At 36.0% G+C, this 20,782-nt stretch overlaps 1 protein-coding gene and 1 long non-coding RNA gene across 3 annotated transcripts in view; one reads left to right on the top strand and one right to left on the bottom strand.

Annotated features, from left to right (window-relative positions):
• Nucleotides 1-6,829: 6,829 nt before the first annotated feature.
• The window catches only part of Ptprq (protein tyrosine phosphatase, receptor type, Q), a 182,376-nt gene continuing 168,423 nt past the window's right edge, over nucleotides 6,830-20,782 (top strand). The window contains exons 1-8 of the mRNA NM_022925.2: nucleotides 6,830-6,952; nucleotides 7,273-7,384; nucleotides 8,031-8,257; nucleotides 10,496-10,565; nucleotides 14,294-14,493; nucleotides 15,587-15,836; nucleotides 17,676-17,804; nucleotides 20,265-20,411. Of these exons, the coding sequence (NP_075214.2) occupies nucleotides 6,896-6,952; nucleotides 7,273-7,384; nucleotides 8,031-8,257; nucleotides 10,496-10,565; nucleotides 14,294-14,493; nucleotides 15,587-15,836; nucleotides 17,676-17,804; nucleotides 20,265-20,411 (1,192 nt within the window). The 5' untranslated portion in view covers nucleotides 6,830-6,895. The remainder of the gene's footprint in view (nucleotides 6,953-7,272; nucleotides 7,385-8,030; nucleotides 8,258-10,495; nucleotides 10,566-14,293; nucleotides 14,494-15,586; nucleotides 15,837-17,675; nucleotides 17,805-20,264; nucleotides 20,412-20,782) is intronic.
• Nucleotides 7,082-20,782, bottom strand: part of LOC120093580 (uncharacterized) — a 201,325-nt gene continuing 187,624 nt past the window's right edge. The window contains exons 4-5 of one of the 2 annotated variants that reach the window (XR_005486919.2): nucleotides 11,367-11,677; nucleotides 7,082-7,825 (exon numbers count right to left, since the gene is read on the bottom strand). This is a non-coding gene — a long non-coding RNA (uncharacterized LOC120093580). Of the gene's footprint in view, nucleotides 7,826-11,036; nucleotides 11,678-20,782 lie in introns of those variants that run through there. The other variant, XR_010053291.1, reaches the window with a different exon arrangement.

Here is a 20,782-nt window from a genome sequence, read left to right as displayed (position 1 = left end):
CCATTTATGTTAAAGGTCATAATGGCCTCCCCAATCAGAAGTATATCAGACCACATACCCCCTCCTTGCCTCTGTAAAACGCTGGCCTACAACTAGGCTCTGGGCTGCCCCTTCCTATCCTGCTCTGTCAGAGATGGTGGTGCGGCTCAAGTTTGAGTGTAAATAGAGACCCTAGTGCGACTACCTCAGAATCGGCTCCTTGGTGGTTTTTTGTGATTCACGAATCCTTTCTGGCCATAGCACTAGTGTTTGAAAAAAAATTGTCTGCTCAGTTTCAAGAGCGTGGAAGCCATCTTAACCTCTAAAGCAGACTCCAAGTCCATCCATTTTTTTCTCATTCTTTCTTTTCTTATGAAGACCAGCACCTTAGGTGACTCAAATCTCCCTTCTAACAGTTGAGTGCCATTTTCCTTAACATTCATATAGCATTGGTTTTAAATTGTCCACTTGCTTTTCGAATACAAGCTGAACTATGGTCTCGGAGACCTCTCCTGGCTGATGTTTATTTAGTTTTCCAGCCCACTGAGTTATTATGTAGTAGCTGTTTATGACTCTGTTCCTCAAATATTTAACTACATCCCCTGTAAATGACAAGCTTGTTCACTTTGCTTGGGCATTTCACATCTGGATCTGATTAACTTTTCCCCTATCATTGCTCTCTGTATTCAAATATAATTTTATCTTCCTCTCCGGTTGTCAAATTTAGATAAAACCTCTCTTTCTAGTGCATCTGTGATTTGATTATCCTATTTGTTTATTTACATAGTCATTTGTCAGTGGGCGCCAACACTGGAAGGTCAACCAGAAGTCCTTTATTGTTTTGGCAAAATAACATTGTTCTTGGAATCATGCTGCACTTTTAGTATGTTCTTAGTAAGTATTTGCTGGGCAACAGAACACCACATATGCAGTCATTTCCATATGTTTGTGGTGCTTATGGAAAGCAGATATTAATCCTAAGTGACATTATCAGAGATAAGTTGAACTTGAGATGACCTTTTACTAACCGGTAGCGTCAAGCTCAAAGGAAAGAGGACAGGATATTCTATATTAGCAAGGTCACAAGGTCAGGAGTGGGCATTCTATTTGTCATTTGTAAATGTCATCCAAGACAGAGACATCCTGAATAATAGATCGTTCATGAAAGATTTCATCCTTAATACAATGATTCAAATCATTTTTTTTATTCAGTACAGGTATTTTGAGGTAAATAGTCAAAAATTTTTAATGTTAATTGTAAAGGATTCTCATTTCTCTGTTCTAAATTTTACATTTTAAATCAAATGGCATGCAGAATGATCTTTCCACATATTACACTGAGACCGAATAAAATTATCCATTGTTAGATGGAATTTATACACACTCACAAGGGTACCTCACTGTGTGCTCTTCAGAGATAGAAAAATATGTATCTGTTATTAAGTAAAGACAGTTTTTACAAGCATATTGATATTTAGAATTTGTATTATTGTTATGGTAAGCATTATGCTACGGGTGGTTACCTGAGTCATTTGCAATCAATAAGATTATTTGTTAAAGTTTAATGAATTGGGCAACCACATCCCAGTTGCTCAGTGAAGTGCACTTGTATAATTGGGATCGTTTCTCTCTTCATACAAAATTTATCATCCCAGGTCTCCAAACACCCTTTGCAAGTTCAAATAAGGCACAAATTATGTTTACTTCAATCGAGTTCTGATGAGTGCGCACTCTTTAACATGCCTTTTCAGAGATAAGAGACTGTGTGTTTTTAATTCTATTAAAGTGTTACATAATTTTATGATTAGATAACATAAAGTTCTTTCCCTTCTATCCTTCATTAATGTGTTAATATAACTCACTGTGTCTAAATGTAGCACCCCATTAAGATAATAATATTCGTGTGTAATTGTGTGCTACTTTCTGCTACTACCCGTCTCATACCTGAGGTTCCTTGCATTCTACTCATTTCCTTTATCTTCCCACTCCAGAAAAGCAAGGGATGTTGCCAGGGGTGCCTATGAATCAGTAAGTTCTGAACTGCATGCCGATTTCATGCCTTTCCTTTTTCAGTACGACAGTTCTCCTCCCACAAGATGGATGGGCACGTCTGTCCAGGAAACTATTTTTACTTCTAACACACAACAGTTGTTTATTGAGGCAAATAATGTCTAAATTTATAAAATTAATATTATTCTTTTTGTTTTGATTTAGAGCATGGAGGAAAGAAGAATAAAGATAATTAGCTTTCGTTGACTTATAAGGAAAGTATCCAGGTTTTGGGAACTCGCAGATGACAGAACTGGAAATAGCTAAAGTTCATGGCTTTCCTCAAAGTTTTTTTTTTTCTTTTCTTTTTTTTTTTTTGGTTCTTTTTTTTTTTCGGAGCTGGGGAACGAACCCAGGGCCTTGCGCTTCTTTCCTCAAAGTTTTAATGAGCAATTTCAGGACCTAGTCCGGGTTTTGTTAAAGAGAGACAAAGCTGGAGTGTGTCGTTTATTATTCATTGATTCTCTTCACAATATTAGCGGTGTCTTTTGTATGAGAGCTATGCATTTTTGCTTTTCTCTCTTGGGTTTCACTATGATTATGACACAGAGACTAGTTTTCAGTGACATGTGTTTAATAATGTCCACATGTGGCTCTTTCCTGAGGAAGATGTGTGAATTAGCTGGAGGGGCTTCTAGGTCATTGTTCCCACTGTCCTTTCCATTGACAATTCAGACCCACCCAGTTCACCTTTATTATCTCTTACTACCTTCTCCTTACATCATAGTGTTCGACTCCTTTGTGTTGCTGGGGTTTTTCTGGCAAATCTTCTGTGGAGGGATTGATAAAACAATTCAAGTCCAACCCCTCTGGGTACTGGAGGAACTTATTAAATATATGGCATCTTGTTATAAGACATATTCAGGTTGAGTCTCTTAAGCTTAAATGAGGACCCCAAATTTGAAAAAAGAGAGTAATAGATCACCATATTTGGTGCTAAATGTGACCCTGCTCAAGATATTTTGTGGGGATAGGGGTGTGCTGATACTTGTTAACAACGTGAAAATTAGAAATGTTAACTATAGTGTTGATTAAAGCTTGGAGACATTACATTGGGTCTAAATTTTGGCTCTGTTATTTACCTAATCACATGAGATTTGGGTGAAATTACCTAACTTCATTTACCATTTTACGAGGAAATAATAGTATTCACTGATATTGTTCCTTGATCTGTTGCAAGTGTATAAAAGCTCCCAGTGTATCTTGAGCTTTCAAAGAGTTCCTTTAGTTTTACATTTCTTAAGTTTAGTTACGTTATCTTTCAGACATAAAATATATTATGCCCAACCTATGGTTTAACCCCAGAAATACTTAAATGTGTTATCTGAAGTTTATCAGATAGTGTTGCTACATAGAAAATATAAGTGGAATTTGAAAGTCTCTCAGTTTTTAATATGTTTTAATAGATCTGTGTGAATATTGCCTGAAGCCTCCAACTTTGCATAAATTCTTTGGGAATTAGAATACCAAGCCCTTGGCAATGGCACTGTGTACTTCCACTTTGTATTTTACTTGTTCTAAAGTTTATTTTTACTGCGGAATTAAGTCTATTGATATTAAGAGATATTAAGGACCAATGATTATTGCTTCCAGTTATTTTTGTTGTTAGAGGCAGAATTATGTTTGTGTGCCTCTCTTGGTTTTGTTGTAAGAAGATTAATTTCTTGCTTGTCTAGCGTACAGTTTCCCTTCTTGTGTTGGGGTTTTCCATCTATTATCCTTTGTAGGGCTGAATTTGTGGAAATATGCTGATTAAATTTGGGCTTGTTATGGAATACCTTAGTTTCTTCATCTATGGTAACTAAGAGTTTTGCTGGGTACAGTAGCCTGGGCTGACATTTTTTTTCTCTTAGGGTCTGTATGACATCTGTCCAGGATCTTCTGGCTTTTAGAATCTCTGTTGAGATGTCTGGTATAATTCTGATACGTCTGCCTTTATATGTTACTTAACCCTTTTCCCTTATTGCTTTTAATATTCTTTCTTTGTTTTGTGCATTGGGTGTTTTTGACTATTATGTGACAGGAATTTCTTTTCTGGTCAAATTTATTTGGAGTTCTGTAGGCTTCTTGTATGTTAATGGGCATCTCTTTCTTTAGGTTAGGGAAGTTTTCTTCTATAATTTTGTTGAAGATGTTTACTGGCCCTTTAAGTTGGGAGTCTTCACTCTTTTCTGTACGTAGTATTTCTTATGTTTGGTCTTTTTATTTTGTTCTGGATTTCCTTTATGTTTTGGGCTAGGCGCCTTTTGCATTTTTGATTTTCACATACATTTTTTCTTCCTCAAGTCACTTTTTTTCAGAGCTTTTATCACAGCCACAGAATGAGACTAGTTCAACCTCTCAATTGTAGGGATTCCTGGCATACATCAACTTAATTTACATTTTCTCTATAATTTGAGAATATAGAGGACTTAGGTTGGGTTTATGAACTGAATGACCTAGAAGTGATCCAGCATATAGTCACGACAAAATAATTTAATCATAAGTTGCGTTTTCTCTGATCTTTTTTATCTGTTTATAGTATTTGTAAGTAGTAGGACTCATTAAATGGAGAATGTCTGAACTGTTGAGAAAGTGTGTACGACAAGAAAGAAGAGTTATCAGATGAAGGTATTGTAGAGAAGATAAACTTCTAAATATTACCTTGCTTAAAATTTAGTTCACTGGATAAAGGTTTCTGTTTTCAAGTCTCACGATCTAATGTGATTCCCAGAACCAACTTCATAGAAGGAAAGTGCTGACTCTTAAAAGTTATCCTGTGACCTCCACATGTGTGTTGTGTCATCCATGACCACCACCATACATTGTCTTAGTTACTTTTCTATTGCTGTGAGGAAACACCAGGACTAAGGCAGCTTATAAAGGGAGAGTTTATTTGGGCCTACAGTTTCCAAGAGATGAGAGCCCATAACGGCAGGGAATCCTGGAAACGGAGCTGGCATGGGATCAAGGGAGAGTGCACATCTATTACCCCATGGAGAAAGCAGAGAGTGTGCACCAGGAATGGAGAGTTCCTAAATTCTTAAAATCCTCCTCCAGTGACATGCTTTCTCTCACAGAGCCACAGCTCCTAAGGTTTTCCACATAATGCCACCAATTGGGGACCAAATATTCAAATGTCTGAGTCAATTGGGAACATTTTTAATCAAACCATTACACACACACACACACACACACACACACACACACACACACACACACTAAAATAAATAAATAGGAAGAAAAATACTGAAAAATAAGTTATACTTTCAAATTTATGAAGTCTACATTTTTAATTATAACATTGTCAAATCTTCTATAGGGTTGAAGCTTTGAAATGACAAATGGAATTTAGAGATTCTTCCAGACCGTCTTTTCGGTGTTGGATTGGGTCTGTGTCAGGTGTGTTTTGACAAGATTTGTTTTATCACCTCTCTTGTTCTGCCTATATTGTTTGAAATCTGCTCTAATGATAAGGCAGGATACAAATCTAACTCGTCAGCAGCGCACTCTGTGTAGAAATTCTGGTTAATGATTGCAGGCAGCAGAAACAAGAGTGGAAGGACTGGTAGAATAATGTGATTGCAACCGGGAATACAATTGATACTTATCATTTAAAAAGTCATTATTCCATTTCCAGTATGGAAACTAACGTTTAAAAATTAGTTGAACATTAATCTGAAATGTATGAATTCCTGTCACATTTTTCCCAGTCATCCTCTGTGAAAAACTATCTAGCCAATCGGGTAGTCTACATTGAATTTTAAAATGATTTTAATGCTCACATAGAAGATAAACTCTGAAAACAACAAGCAAATTAACCAACAAGTTATATAAACGAAGGAATATCCTAGGGACAGAAATAAATTCATAAGTTAGCTCTTATAATTATATTGAAAAATTAAGAAAGTAAATGTCATTGAAGATGCACTTTCTTAACACCTGTGGATAAAGGGCACTCAGTAGTCACTGCTTTCTAACAATTTGATTATTTTAAAAAATGTAACTGTAGGCTCTTGATTTTCAATTTTTTGTTACATTAAAAAAATCAACTGTATTTGAACCTCTAAATTTTCAGTATCAGAACTGGAAATCCCTGGAAACCATAAAGGCTTAATTATGTCTACACGATGCTTTTCTCTTCCCTGGAGACAGCCATGAGCTGCGAGGAGAGGCTTCTGGTGGATCTTATTCCCGGCTGTGGCTTCATTACTATCGCAGATCTTGGAGGTGGAGAATATCAGGTACAGTTTTCATTCTTGCACTTGGCCAGCCTGCATGCATTTATATTTGGCCCTGGCAGGAAATTCCTGTACAAAACTCCTGAACTTTTTCCTTGAGAGGTTTTTAAAAGCATAGAGTGTAGACATAATCATATCAAATGTCAAATTCATGAGTATAAGTTTCAACATTCTGGTGTTTTACGTGCTCTCTCTCTCTCTCTCTCTTTCTCTCTCTGCCTATCATCTGTCTCTCTCTCTCTCTGTCTCTGTCTCTGTGTGTCTGTCTGTCTGTCTCTGTTTTTCTGTCTCTGACTCTCTCTGACTCTGGCTCTGTCTCTGTCTCTCTGTCTCTGTCTCTCTGTCTCTGTCTCTCTCTGTCTCTCTGTCTCTCTGTCTCTCTGTCTCTCTCTCTCTGTCTGTCTCTCTCTCTCTCTCTCTCTCTCTCTCTCTCTGTGTGTGTGTGTGTGTGTGTGTGTGTGTACTGAACCTACAGCCATCCATCCAAGAGTTCATGAATAGTTTAACAAAGGAAGGGCAGAGCTATTGAGTAATCCAGGCTCATTAATTGTGTACTTGCCAGGGGGATCTGACTTTAAATCATTAATGCAGGCAACATTTCTCTCCAGAGCCATCAATGTGATTGTGCTGCTAGAAAAAATGTAATAATGATGGATTTTCTTTTCTCTTTCCTTTTCCTTCTCATTGGAACTTCAGAGTCACAGGTAATTTATGTGTTCTCTTAAAAAATAAGGGACTACAGTAATAGGCTGTAGACATTTTGAAGATGTTAGTGTTTCCATGTTGACAAAGTGCTGGCGTAGGTAGAAATATTGGTCTAGAGTCTGATCACATAGGATGTTTTGTGAGCTTTTATTTTATTTCAGGTTAGTAACCAGTCATACAACAAATTCATATTTTATGGTGATATGCAACTTTGTTTTTGCTACTTTGCTCAGTACAGTTTAGCTTTTCAAATGATGCTAGATTTATTCTTTTAACTCGCTTTTCAGAAATCATGTGGTATGTAATTTTGGTATTCTAGGTTGATGTTTCCAGTTCTTTTGATGGCACTGGGTATGATATAACGCTATCTTCAGTTTCTGCCACGACCTACAGCTCGCCTGTGAGTAGAACACTGGCAACAAATGTGACAAGTGAGTCCCTGTTCTAACTTTCTTCTCATTGAATGTATTTATTCTTCATGACTCTGGTGGACAGAAATATTTACGTCGGCAGTTTGCTTTATATGTGTGAAATCAGTATAGAGTAATTAACGTGAAATGGAAAGTTAAGAAAATATTTACAATTTGTGTTCTGCTGGAAACCTTGTTTCCCTTACATTCAAAGAGAAAAGGTAACTAATTTTGTTTGTGGAGTGGATTAGATAGTCTGTTATTGGTGACTTTTGGATTACTGGAGTCAAGAAAATGAACTCATTATACTCCTTACGTTAAAAGCTATTCACTTTGTAAGGCTGCGTCTTGTTCTTACTTCATGCAGGTAAGCCTTGCCGTAACAAAGCATTTCAAAGGATGACTTGGCATCAGAAGTGTGTTTGGCACGTAGCATTTTATAGCATTCCATTCTTTGCATTCCTGGAAAAGAATGTTTGTGGTGTTACTGAAAATAATTCATTACTTAGTCTTCCCCCCCCCCAAAGCTGTAGGAAGAATAAATTCATAATGATTTCTGGGAACTTCAAAAGTTTACATTATAAATACTTTTTTAAAAACATTTATCTCTTTTTTTGGTGGAAATAGAATGACTGATCATTTAATAACATGAGTTTTTTTAAACTAGAACCGGGGCCTCCAGTCTTCCTAGCCGGGGAGAGAGTTGGCTCTGCTGGGATACTCCTTTCGTGGAATACCCCTCCTAACCCAAATGGAAGAATCATATCTTATGTTGTTAAGTACAAGGAAGTCTGTCCATGGATGCAGACAGCATATACCCGAGCGAGAGCGAAGCCAGACAGTCTGGAGGTTCTTCTCACTAACCTTAATCCTGGAACAACATATGAGATTAAGGTAAATATTTTGTGAGTGGACACTGAGTATTGAAATAGTAAACCCAGAGGAAAGTGAGAGTTTCGTCCACCTTGTAAGCCTGCTAGTTGAACAAACGGAGCTGCTTAGGAGTGACGTTATCATGTGCTCGACATTCAAACACATACGCAAAGCCTGGAGAAGGTTTGCAATCTTTCTTCTTCTCTATGTCGATGAGCATTAACATACCATCTATTTTTCTTTTAAAAAGAAAGCTTTGGCTTATTATCTTCCACAGAAAGCAAACTGAGCTTAAAGTAGCTATTTTAGGTTTCAAAAATGAAAAATATTACATGCCATTTATTTATTATTTTAAATGTTTTACCGGGCGAGGACAGAACCCAGAACCTCCTGCATGTTAGGCAAATGCTCAGCCACTAATCCAATATCCCAGACTAAAATACTTCTCTTTTTAATGGGACTTAAATCTAGCATTGGTGTTTCTTTTCTAACTCGGTTACATTTGGATGCATGGTACTTAACGTTTGGGTAACGGATTAAAACCTATGGAAGCAACAGTTTTATAAAAACAATGTTCACTTCTGTTTCACTCAATGAAGGTTCACTGAACCCTACTCTTTTGTGTTTCTAAAAGGATGTGATACTTTACAACATTAAGGATTCGTGATTTAATGTTTTACTTGGATATTAAATAAAGATGAACTTATATAAAGCAGTACTGTGTTGGATTAAATAGAAATGTCTGCTAATAGGGGATAGCTATGACATTTGTAGATGAGAGAGTAAAGAACAGAGCTATCTTTTTGGCTTCTTGTTCTTTCCAACTTAAAAAAAATCTTTTCTCTTTAGAAGATATTCATCTATTTACTTACTATTTATTTATGGTGCTATGCGGGACATGCATGTCATGGAACATGTGTCCATGTGTTGAGGTCGAAGGACAATTTGCGGGAGTTGATTTTTCTTCTACCTCAAAGGTTCTAGAGCTCTGACTTGGGTTGTCAGGCTTGGGGGGCAAACACCCTTACTTTCTGAGCCATCTCCCCAGCTCCAACACATGCATCTTTTGATTGAGTTTTGAAAATGAATGAGCATAGAGAAGAAGACTTGTGAAAGCTTACTAACTGTGGTGGTCCTTCCCAATGATAAGACACCATAGGACAGATTTTATAAGGAGGGTTTTGACACCTAAAAACTGCAAAATTTATTTCCTACAAATTTTAATGTGATGTAAGAAATTATTGTTGAGAGAAAGTCAACTTGCCCAGACTAGTTCTGCTTAGATCTCTTTTTATGAGTTTGCATTTTATTTCTCTGAATTCTCTTATTTCAGGCTTGTTAAGAAGCCTCCAGCCTATGTTTCATCTCACACTTCATAAATCATGTTGTAACATTTGCTCTCCTCAAATAAATGTTAGCCATTGATGAGTTCCAAAGAGAATTTGGCATGGTACATTTGATATCTGCAGTATAACTAACACCTATGGGGAAAGTCTGTTAAGTGTTCTGTGTATATTATTTCAGTGAGTCTCGGAAAAACCCTGTGACATAGGTGAATTATTATTCTCAGTCAAATATGGGAAAAACACGTGCCTTAGAAGAATTAAGCAAATTGTCTAAAGTTTCCCATCTATGGAAGAGCTACAAGATTGTCAAGTCCCACTCATGAGTTTTGTAAAGGCTTAGGAATTTCAAAGACATTCGCAGTGTCTTCTCTGCCTATTGAACTATCTCATTAAATCACGCAAATAAAAATTAGTTAGTGTGCCTGTTAATTTTTGACTTTGTACTCTATGTTGTAAATTAAGCATGTTTATTTTTTCACTCACACTTTTTCTGAGTACTCATTTCCCTAATTATACAGTGTGAACCTTAATGTCTGATGTCATATGTATAGTCTGTTCTTTGTACAGTACATGGTGTTAAAGACTGAGCTTTGGAACATGTATTTCAACTGAATTCATGTTTTACCATTATTTCTTGTATGAACCTGGCCATGTCTACTGACTTCTTTTGTCCAGTTTTTTGTTTGTTTTTTGTTGTTTTTTTATCTAAAGGATGTTGGCCAGACCTCTTTCTAGATTGATTACATGAAATGCTCCCCACCCCACATGTTGCTTTTTAGTTGGGGAATATTGTAAGAATTACAGGAAAATTGCTTTAGAATTTACCTTGTAGGAAAATGGACATTGTATTATTTAAGGTTCTGTGTACTTACAAAGCAAAGAAATTGAACATAAAACCCCTGATCTGTTTCAGGTTGCTGCTGAAAACAGTGCTGGCATCGGAGTGTTTAGTGACCCATTTCTTTTTCAAACTGCAGAAAGTGGTAATTTTCCTAAATCATTAATTCTAAATTAATTTAATCACAAATTCTTATTATTTGAAAACTTGGAATGTAATGAAACTATGATGGAAAATGTATAAATTTATTGAGAATGGCCTTTGAATTCCTTTTAGTTTTTTATAACAGTAAAAGTATTCTGAAAAATGTTTTCTTTCTAATTATCATCTCAGGGGTAGAACATTTGAAAGCGCGCGCGCACACACACACACACACACATACACACACATACACACACATGCACGTACACATGCACACACATGCACACACATGCACACACACATGCACACGCATGCACACACAAGCACACACACATAGACACACGCATATACACACATACATATGCACACACACATGCACACATACATGCACACAATGCACACACACATGTACACATACACATGCACATGCACACACACACACACGCACACACACACACACACACACACACACACACACACACACACACACCCGATGAAGAAGCACCTATTATTATTTCAGGCCAACCACTCTAGTTTAATTTAACTCATTTATTTAAGGAAAGTTCTTTCCCTGCAGTCCAGGTTAGCCTTAAAGTCACTGTGCCATCCAGGTTGGCCTTAGACTTTGGATGTTCCTCCTAAGTGTTCTGACTGCTAGGCTCACAAGTAGGTGCCATCATGGTCAATGCATAGGACACCTCTGTGGATATTTGAATACACTGACTACTCATCCATAATTCTTCCCATGCATATATGTTTCTGTGACCATCTAGAGATATAATCAGCTTTTTCCATGTAAGCTTACATCTCTTTCACCATCAGCACCAGTGATACAGGCATTCTGCGATGTCAGACATGAAAATGCAGACTTTGATGATCAGCATATCAGTCTGTAAGACTCAGGCATTATCAAACCAGCTGACGCATCTCCCTTCCTCCTGTGGCTGACAGGAGCTTTGTTGTCACCATCATCTCTTCTGTTCCTTCCTCCAAGTAATATCCAAGGCTACCAGCATCTCCTGCCAGTACTTTTGTGAAATGTATCCAGGGTCTTAATCCACTGTAGATCTTGCTGCTCAACGCATTTTCATTTCCTCCTTGGATGACCAAAATACCCTGTAATCCAATTAGAATCAAATGAATATAAAGAGAAATAGTGAATAGAGAAATAGTGATACAATAGTCTCTCCAATTAGCAACTATTTAACAATATCTTATATTCTAATGGGATAAGACAAACAAATATGTGAATTAATATGCCAGGTATATTAGATTAATACAATAATGTCTATGAGTTTTTCCCATTATGGGTGTTATATATGTCAAAGTAAAATTCTCCCAGTTGCTAAGTGTAATTGGAAATGAGTCCCAGTACATCAAGAGGCTACCACAGTTAGTATAGAAGAAAATATGTAGTGCATTTGGCAATCGAATTACTGCCTTAAGAGATGTTAAATTCTTCACATTTAATGTGTAATTATCAAATGAAGATAAATTGTTTTCTGATGAAGAAAAGTAGTCTAAAGAGAAATACATCCAAGCTAATCAGTGAAACCAAGCTGAATGAATAATATTCTGGCCTCCAACATTAAAAGCCCAGTACTTAACTCTCTAGGGAACTATCTTTTCTTTCAAGTAAGTATAAAATTTATTTCAGATTTAAATGTTGAATGGATAACTTATAGCTCAATGTCTAAATAGTAATGTAGGAAACAAAGCATAACAAAATAAAATTAAACAAAAACTCTAAACACCACCACCATCAAAGCCAACCAACCAACCAACCAAACACCAAAGTTTTGATACGTAAGACTTTTGGTACTTTATAGTAAACTTATAGTTGGATCAAAGTGTATGCATTCTCTGTATAGTTAATCTATAAATAATTGTATGCATATATATACATGATTAAGAAGTAGAGTATTTAACTAGAGAAAGTCAGAAAGATTTTACTAACACTTTGTTATTTGATTAATGCTATGGTTTTCTGTTTTTGAAATCCAAGTTTCAGAATGTAACAAAAGGGGGGTTAGCTTATAAATTCCTTCAATTTAACCATTTATCTATCTATCTATCTATCTATCTATCTATCTATCTATCTATCTTTCTTTCTATCATCTATCTATCTATCTATCTATCTATTTATCTATCTATCTATCATCTGTCTGTCTATCTTTCTATCATCTATCCATCCACCCCTACCCACCTATCTATCTATCTATCTATCTATCTATCTATCTATCTATCTATCTATCTATTTATCTATCTATCTATCATCTGTCTGTCTATCTTTCTATCATCTATCCATCCACCCCTACCCACCTATCTATCTATCTATCTATCTATCTATCTATCTATCTATCTATCTATCTATCTATCTATCTATTTATCTGAGACAGGGTTTCTCTGTGTAGTCCTGGTGGTCATGGAACTCACTCTGTAAAACAAGCTGGCCTGAAATCAGAGATTTGCCTGCCTTTGCCACCTCAGTGCTGGGATTAAAGGAGAGACGTCAACCCCTGCTCTTTACAACTCTTTTAAGGACCAGCTGGATATGCCTGTGTGAAAGTTGTCATTAATATATAAATATTCAAGGACACTCTTATCATTATAATGAGAAAAGTTTAAAAAGGATTAATATTCATGAAAAGAAATAATTTTACCATTACACAGTATAATGTATGTAGCAATTTTAGTCCCTTTATTTTATTTTATTTCATATACACCAAATAAATTGAATATTAAATCTTTAACAAACTTCAACCTTATTTCATCGATTCTCCATAAGAAAGTTTTCCACTTATTATTTTATCTACCAGTAACCATTTTCAATAACTGTGGTAACTTTCTTTTGTCATTAAAATGCCTTTGCTCATAATTTCTTCATTCTCATTGTCTAACTTGTATTGAACCTTTCTTCTAAGGACCTAACTTCTTGAATATTTCTTTTACAAAGCAGATTTTGGTGTTTTTAGGCACAACGAAAATTCTAACCATTTATTATCTTAATACTAGTCCCCGTTATTATTGGATGTCATCTGATCTCAATCATTTTTGTTTTATTCTATAATCTGAAAGATCTTGATTATTTACTTGCATACCTATTTTATGTGCACACTTCTTACATTCTGATGTAATATGGCTGTCATGGAAACTAAGCATACAGATTATCATCATAGATAATTAATAATAGATGAGAAATTTTGTAGAAAAGGTTGATTTTGAGGATATCTAAAACTCAAAAAAATCCCATAAACTATTAATTGAATATATATCTACTTGATGTTAGACACTACATATTTATGAAATTTTAAGATATGAATTTTGTGTATTTTGGCTACTATTTTGACTTTATGATTTTTCAACTTCTATAGTGCTTACATAATTCCAAAATATTTAAGGAGGTAAAATTTCAGCCCATACTTGCTTTTTATTCATAAAAATCTACTGATTTAATAGTTTTCATGTGTATTTTAAATGCTTATTGAATGAATAGATGTGATGGACCAATAATTCTGAAGTACTCGTGGTTCGACACATTTTGTAAAACATTTTGAGGTGAAACAAACACACAAACATATACATATCTAATTAGTTAGAAAGTTGATTTTATTCAAGGTGTTACATATTTCATTTCATGTCAGGTGGAAATGTAATATCCCTGAAGTATGTAAACAGCATCTTAAGTTTTACAACAATTTCCCCTTTCCTCCAACCTTTTCCTGTTTCCAGCTCCGGGTAAAGTAGTTAACCTCACAGTGGAAGCTCTCAACTACTCTGCAGTAAACTTGATTTGGTATTTACCTCGGCAACCAAATGGCAAAATCACCAGCTTCAAGATCAGCGTCAAGCACGCCAGAAGTGGCATAGTAGTCAAGGATGTCTCCCTCAGAGTAGAGGACATTTTGTCTGGGAAATTACCTGAATGTAATGTGAGTGTGACACACACCAAAATTTTTATTATGTTTACCTCTTCACGTTTTCATATGTTGTGAAGGTATCCTCTTAGGCTATAGCGTCATGCTATGTGGAACTGACTGTATTTCAGGGGTGCAATTACAGATGTGAAGAGAATACCTCTAGGGCATAGCACAAAAGACTTCATTCATGGGGCAGCATTGGTTTGGCAGTGGGGGAAGGAGAGGTGAGAATAGACTATGTGGTAGGCTGCATGTTCCAGTTGGGCAGATACTTTATAAGTACCCAAGGTGTGAATGTGTCATCCCAACTGGCGTAGAGGCCGTAAGTCCATGTGTCATAGAGGAAAGCACCAGTAGGGAAATACATAGTCAATGTTAGGTCAAACTGGTGGGCTGCTTGGTGGCATATCTTTGTGAAAATATTGCCATTTTCGTCATTGACGTGAGACCTTCGGAGATACCATGGTTTTTCTTCACATCCTGCTTTCCCAAGTCACCTTTGGGATTTCTTTTTAATCATGTTATTAACAATGGAGAAACAGCCAGACAACGTTATTTTGTTTTAAATAGCTTAGTGAAGTCTAAAAATCTTCTCCTTCAAATTAAGATCCCTTTGAACACACACACACACACACACACACACATGCGCATGCATTGTAATGTCCAGGAAGGTAACATTTGTCGTCTTGTTTTACTTAAGTACTTATGTTTTTAAAATGATAGGAACAGTTAAGAACACACATAGAAATTATCTTAGGTTATTTTTTCTCTATTGGGTTAACATGAATTTTAAAACTTCTTATTGATGATTTAGCTGCTGTTTTATCTGCATTTTATCCTACTTTAAATTCTCTGTAGGATTTCAAGTTTGAGGCATAATGAATAGACTAGATATATGTGTCCTAATGTGATAGAATCAGCAACATCTGTCCCAATAGTTTAGCCATAAGAACCTAGCAATTTCTTATGAAAATTAACTTGTTAAAATTTTCACTCACATTAAGAAATAATATTTATATTATAAAGACAATAAGTGGGTAGTGTTCTTATGTTTACCCAGAGATATCATGTGAGTCTTCCTACTGTGCTTTTCTTCCCTCACTAGGAGAACAGCGAATCTTTCTTGTGGAGTACCACCAGCCCCTCTCCAACCCTGGGTAGAGTGACACCTACAGTTCGCACCACACAGTCATCCAGCACGGCGGCACGGAGTAAGATCAGCTCTGTGTGGAAGGAGCCCATCAGTTTTGTGGTGACTCACTTGAGACCTTACACAACGTATCTCTTTGAAGTCTCAGCCGTTACCACGGAAGCAGGATATATTGACAGCACCATTGTTAGGACGCCAGAATCAGGTGTGGCTTGATTTTGTTAGAAAAAGAGAACGTGACACGAAGCCATTTATAGAAGAATATCTTTCGTGCTGTCCACAGAATTTTTTGTTGTTGTTAACCTTACTTTCCTTTAAGCAACTCTTTCTCCCATGATAGACAATGGGCATCGACTGGGAATATCTCCAGTGCTAAACTAAACATCTAAAAGAAAGAGGCACTTGAGAGAGGGGGTTCGTCAGATAGTATGAATGGCATTTATCCATCCATGACCTCTGTAATTTCTCCTAATTGTCTATGCCCTTCCAACAAAACTTAGTTATCCATAGTCTTCCTCACTGACATTGCTATTAGCAGAGCTGCAAGAAACTACCTGAAACAGCAGAGCGAATATTGATTAATGTCTGATTTCAGTCATATCTCTATGAACAGTGTCTCTCTTGCTTGAAATATCAGGTGCATACTAAGTTTAGGTATCAATAGTAATCTGTCACATATGTATAAGGTAAATAATACTTAGAAATATAGGCAGTCATTTGACCTGTGTGATGGGATTTTAGGATTGAATGAGTGCAATCACCCATCATTATTACTATTAACTTTTAAGAGTTCATATTTGTAAAGATTTATGTTTATTTTATGTATATGAGTGCTCTATCTGCATGTACCCTTGCATGCCAGAAAAGGGAATCAGATCCCATTACAGATGGTTGTGATCCCACTATGTGGTTGCTGGAAATTGAACTCAGAAATTCTGGAAGAGCAGTCAATGCTCTTAACCACTGAGCCATCTCCCCAGTCCCAAGAGGTCATATTTCTAAGTGTAATTAATTTATACATGTGCTTATGTGAATACTAACATATAACTTGACAGGTTAGCATTGATATTATGAACTTTGTATGTACCTGATACTTTAGTTTTCTTAATAATACCATATATATTTTTGAGGACACTAGAAGTTAAATGTAAGGTAATTTCACTAAAGAATATTATCCTCTTGCCCAAAGGCACATATGTCAGGTTCTACTATTTTCTTTCACATGTTAGTTTGAAACTATTATTTTTTGATTGAAATAACTACATTTGAATCTTTATAACTCTAATTCCTTTTCTATCCCCTGTACAATACAAAATCATTTCATGGAAACCATATAAAATGAAACTTATTGGATAAGAACTTTGAGTAAATATTCAGTGCTGTTCATTTCAATAAAAGAAAATAATACATACCAAAACATTTAATATGTTTCAAAATTTAAATGTTAAGTTTTATCTTCCCATGTTAAGTTTTGTCTTTATATTAAAATCTTTTATCTGTACATTTCTTCTTAGAACAAAGATAGAGATAAATACTTATGTGAAACATAAAAGTTTTATCTTTTCACCTATATGTCCACCAGAAAAAAAAGCCTTTCTCAAGTCAAAATTCACATTGATTAAAAAGAAATATATATATATATATACTGAATATATGTACTATACATTATATATGACTATACATAAGTACTATGCATATAGCTACATTAGGACAACATGACATTGGCAAGAATTATATTATAATAATTTATAAAATAAAGACAACAGCACCATGATTTGTACTAGTACATTAGAAAACTGTCGAAAGAGATTCATCTGATCATTTCATACATTTTATTCAAACTGTTCAGTTCTAGACTATTCTGTTTTCTTCATGGTAAACTTACTTTGGAGTGTGTGTGTGTGTGTGTGTGTGTGTGTGTGTGTGTGTATGTGTGTGTGTGTGTGTGTGGTTTTTGTATTTCATATTGTGTTACTTGCTAAACATGGCATCTCTCTTTATCTTAATATATATTACATGATCACTTTCTCTGTAATAATTTCAGTGCCTGAAGGACCACCCCAAAACTGTATAATGGGGAATGTCACAGGAAAGGCCTTTTCAATTTCCTGGGACCCACCAACTATTGTCACAGGAAAGTTTAGTTACAGAGTTGAATTATATGGGCCATCAGGTAAGACTTAGTTAATTTTGCTTTTACCTTTTAGAAGAAATATATAAAATACATGGATGATATATAACTCTAAACTCCCAGAAAGACCCTAAATTGATATGAATGATAGATTAATGAGAAAATCATTAATCCGTTTTAAACCACAAGTGAGTATAAGGATGTTAGGTGCTATCTATGGTCAAGAAAACTTTAGACTGGTGACAAATCAGGTTTCCATTTAAATCAAACCATCGACTTATAATCTTCAGCAATCTCTGGACACACTGCCTGTACTATGTCCAAAATTATTGTGAAGTTAAATCTGCTGTGAAACGGTTATTCAAAATGCTGTTGGTGGCCTTAAATGGTAATGGATTCTCCATCTTCTAAATAAGCAGACTTGAGTATCCTCTTGTCAGAGGTAACTAGAGGAGTTCTGATATTCTATGGGAAGCATATTAAGTTAGCAGCTTTTTTTTCTGGATATGAGATCCTGTAGTTAACTGCCCAAGTTTAATTCAAGCAATGATCAAATAACATAAATGTCATACTGATGTTTATTTGAAAGCACCAAAAAAAAAAAAACCCTCAAAAAACAAAAAACCCACCTTAAAGTTGCAAATCCTTTCCTTGTGAAGGTTCTGTGGTAGACATCATGTGAGTAGACTCATTTCTAAATAACTTTTGCTACTAAAAATCTGAAATACGTTAAGGTTCTAAAAGTAAAAGATAGAGCATTTCCTGTGCCCCGGTGCATGTGTACGTGTGTGTGCCTGTGCGCGCGTGCGCACACACACACACACACACACACACACACACACCCCACAACTACACCCCCACACACAACTCTTCTACTTGGTATTAGTTTTCAACTCTTAGATAACATATATCTTCTATTAATTAGAAGCTTGAATATTGAAAAATGCAAATGAGAGGGAAGTAGGGGTTGGAGCAAGCACAGTTGAAAATTTCATTTTTGTTAGGAATAATATTAGTAGGTTTCTAAAAATGAAAAACAAAAGGAAAAAAATGACATAAGCTGGGTGAGATTTGTTGAAAAGTTGATTCTGGTGGTAGAGGTAAGGTATTTTTCTTAAATACAGGGATTGGATTAACCTACAAATATGGCATGCCTATCGTAAGGCAGAGTACTGCTAGAGGGACTCCTCAGGCAGCTGATCTCTTCCTGACCTAAGTATTTCATGCAATGGGAAACAAGACCATTATCTAAGACTGAAGAGGAGACAGAAGGGTTTGAAAGTCTGAAGAGAAAGTGCTAAGTCAATCATTGAGAAGGCAAGTCCACTTGCCTATAGAAGCTGAGAAAATGCAAGGCACCAATTTAGTGTCATTTTGAATGTGGTCAGGGTCAATATCATGGAAGTTGGAACAGGTTTTCTCTTCCTCCATCAGCAAGAGCAGTTTTAGAACATGTATGGTTTATGTGAGGCAATTGCTCCTGGTAATGACATTGAGTGGATAGAGAGTGGGCATCATTGGTGAGCGTTCAAACCAGGTAAAAACACAGTCAGCAGTGAGACCCTTTGACAGGTGGATTTGATGAAAGTAATGTTGCCTCAGGTCGTAGAGTAACAGGACTTCAAATAGAAACACATTGCAGGAGGAGGAGGAGGAGGAGGAGGAGGAGGAGAAGAAGGAGAAGAAGAAGAAGAAGAAGAAGAAGAAGAAGGAGGAGGAGGAGGAGGAGGAGGAGGAGGAGGAGGAGGAGGAGGAGGAGAAGGAGAAGAAGAAGAAGAAGAAGAAGAAGAAGAAGAAGAAGAAGAAGAAGAAGAAGAAGAAGAAGAAGAAGAAAGTCAGATAATACATTTTTATCGCTATTGGTGATAATATTTATGATCAGAAAATTACTTAAGAAACCTTTATAATTTAACTTTTATCTATAAGGTTAATAAAATCACCACACACTAAATTGGTAGTGCAGAGTTAAGAGCTACAACAGATACAGAATGAAAGTGAGTAGCCCGAGGCTAGGAGATATTGTGTTGACATGAGCTTGAAGTCTGAGGACTTTATATAAGGAGTCAGGGCAATAGTGCTCTCTGACCCTCCTGTGTCCACCTCCAAGTTCAGAAATCTTGAATTATATACACACCTTCATGATCATTATTATAATATACTGGGGATCTAACCCAGGCATTGTGTGTGTCAGACAAACAGTATCCCAAAGGAACCGGATCACCCACCTCTGTTGCCCATTTAAGTATATCAAAACCAAAAAGGAACTCAACAGGGATCTGTAATGTAAGAAAAATTATTTTATTCGCCCAGAGATCTCCATGTTGTGTCTACTGTTTAAATTTATATCAAACTAAAGCAAATGTTTCAAATATATTCATCCATAATAACAACATTTTTGTTTAACAATTTGATTACCGTCCTTGCTTCTATACATGATATGAAATGATTATGTATTCCATGAAATACCCATAAAACCCATGGGTCTGTTCTGCTTTTTTGCAGGGCGGATTTTGGATAATAGCACGAAAGACCTCCGGTTTGCGTTTACACATCTCACACCATTCACAATGTACGATGTCTATGTTGCTGCGGAAACCAGTGCTGGGGTTGGACCCAAGTCAAATCTTTCAGTATTTACTCCCCCAGATGGTAAGAACTTTCTCCTCTATACGGTTAATGCGATACATTTGAAATGCTTGTGAATATTATTGAATTGGTATCATGTGATTTCAAGGAGAAATTTGGTTTGTGTGTACTTAAATCCCATTGTTTTCCTTGTTAAGTTACTATCTACTTCATTTTGAGCCTGTGCTCTCTAGAATATCAGAACCTACAGCCTGCTTCATGAAGGAAAGGACCCAAAGCAGGGAGGACTTAGAAGACAGTGCTCACTGTGGCAGAGAGTCATGGTGGTCTTTTTTTAGAAGAACACCAAGAAGTCTTAAATTAACAACACACACGTAATACTGCTAAATGACAGTATTTGGCAGACATTGAATGTGTTTTCTCACATAAGTCAT

The sequence above is a fragment of the Rattus norvegicus genome, chromosome 7 (genome assembly GCF_036323735.1).
Source record: "Rattus norvegicus strain BN/NHsdMcwi chromosome 7, GRCr8, whole genome shotgun sequence".
NCBI classification, from domain to species: domain Eukaryota; kingdom Metazoa; phylum Chordata; class Mammalia; order Rodentia; family Muridae; genus Rattus; species Rattus norvegicus.
Note: the sequence above shows the minus strand (reverse complement) of the source record. Positions and strands in the feature narration are given on the sequence as shown.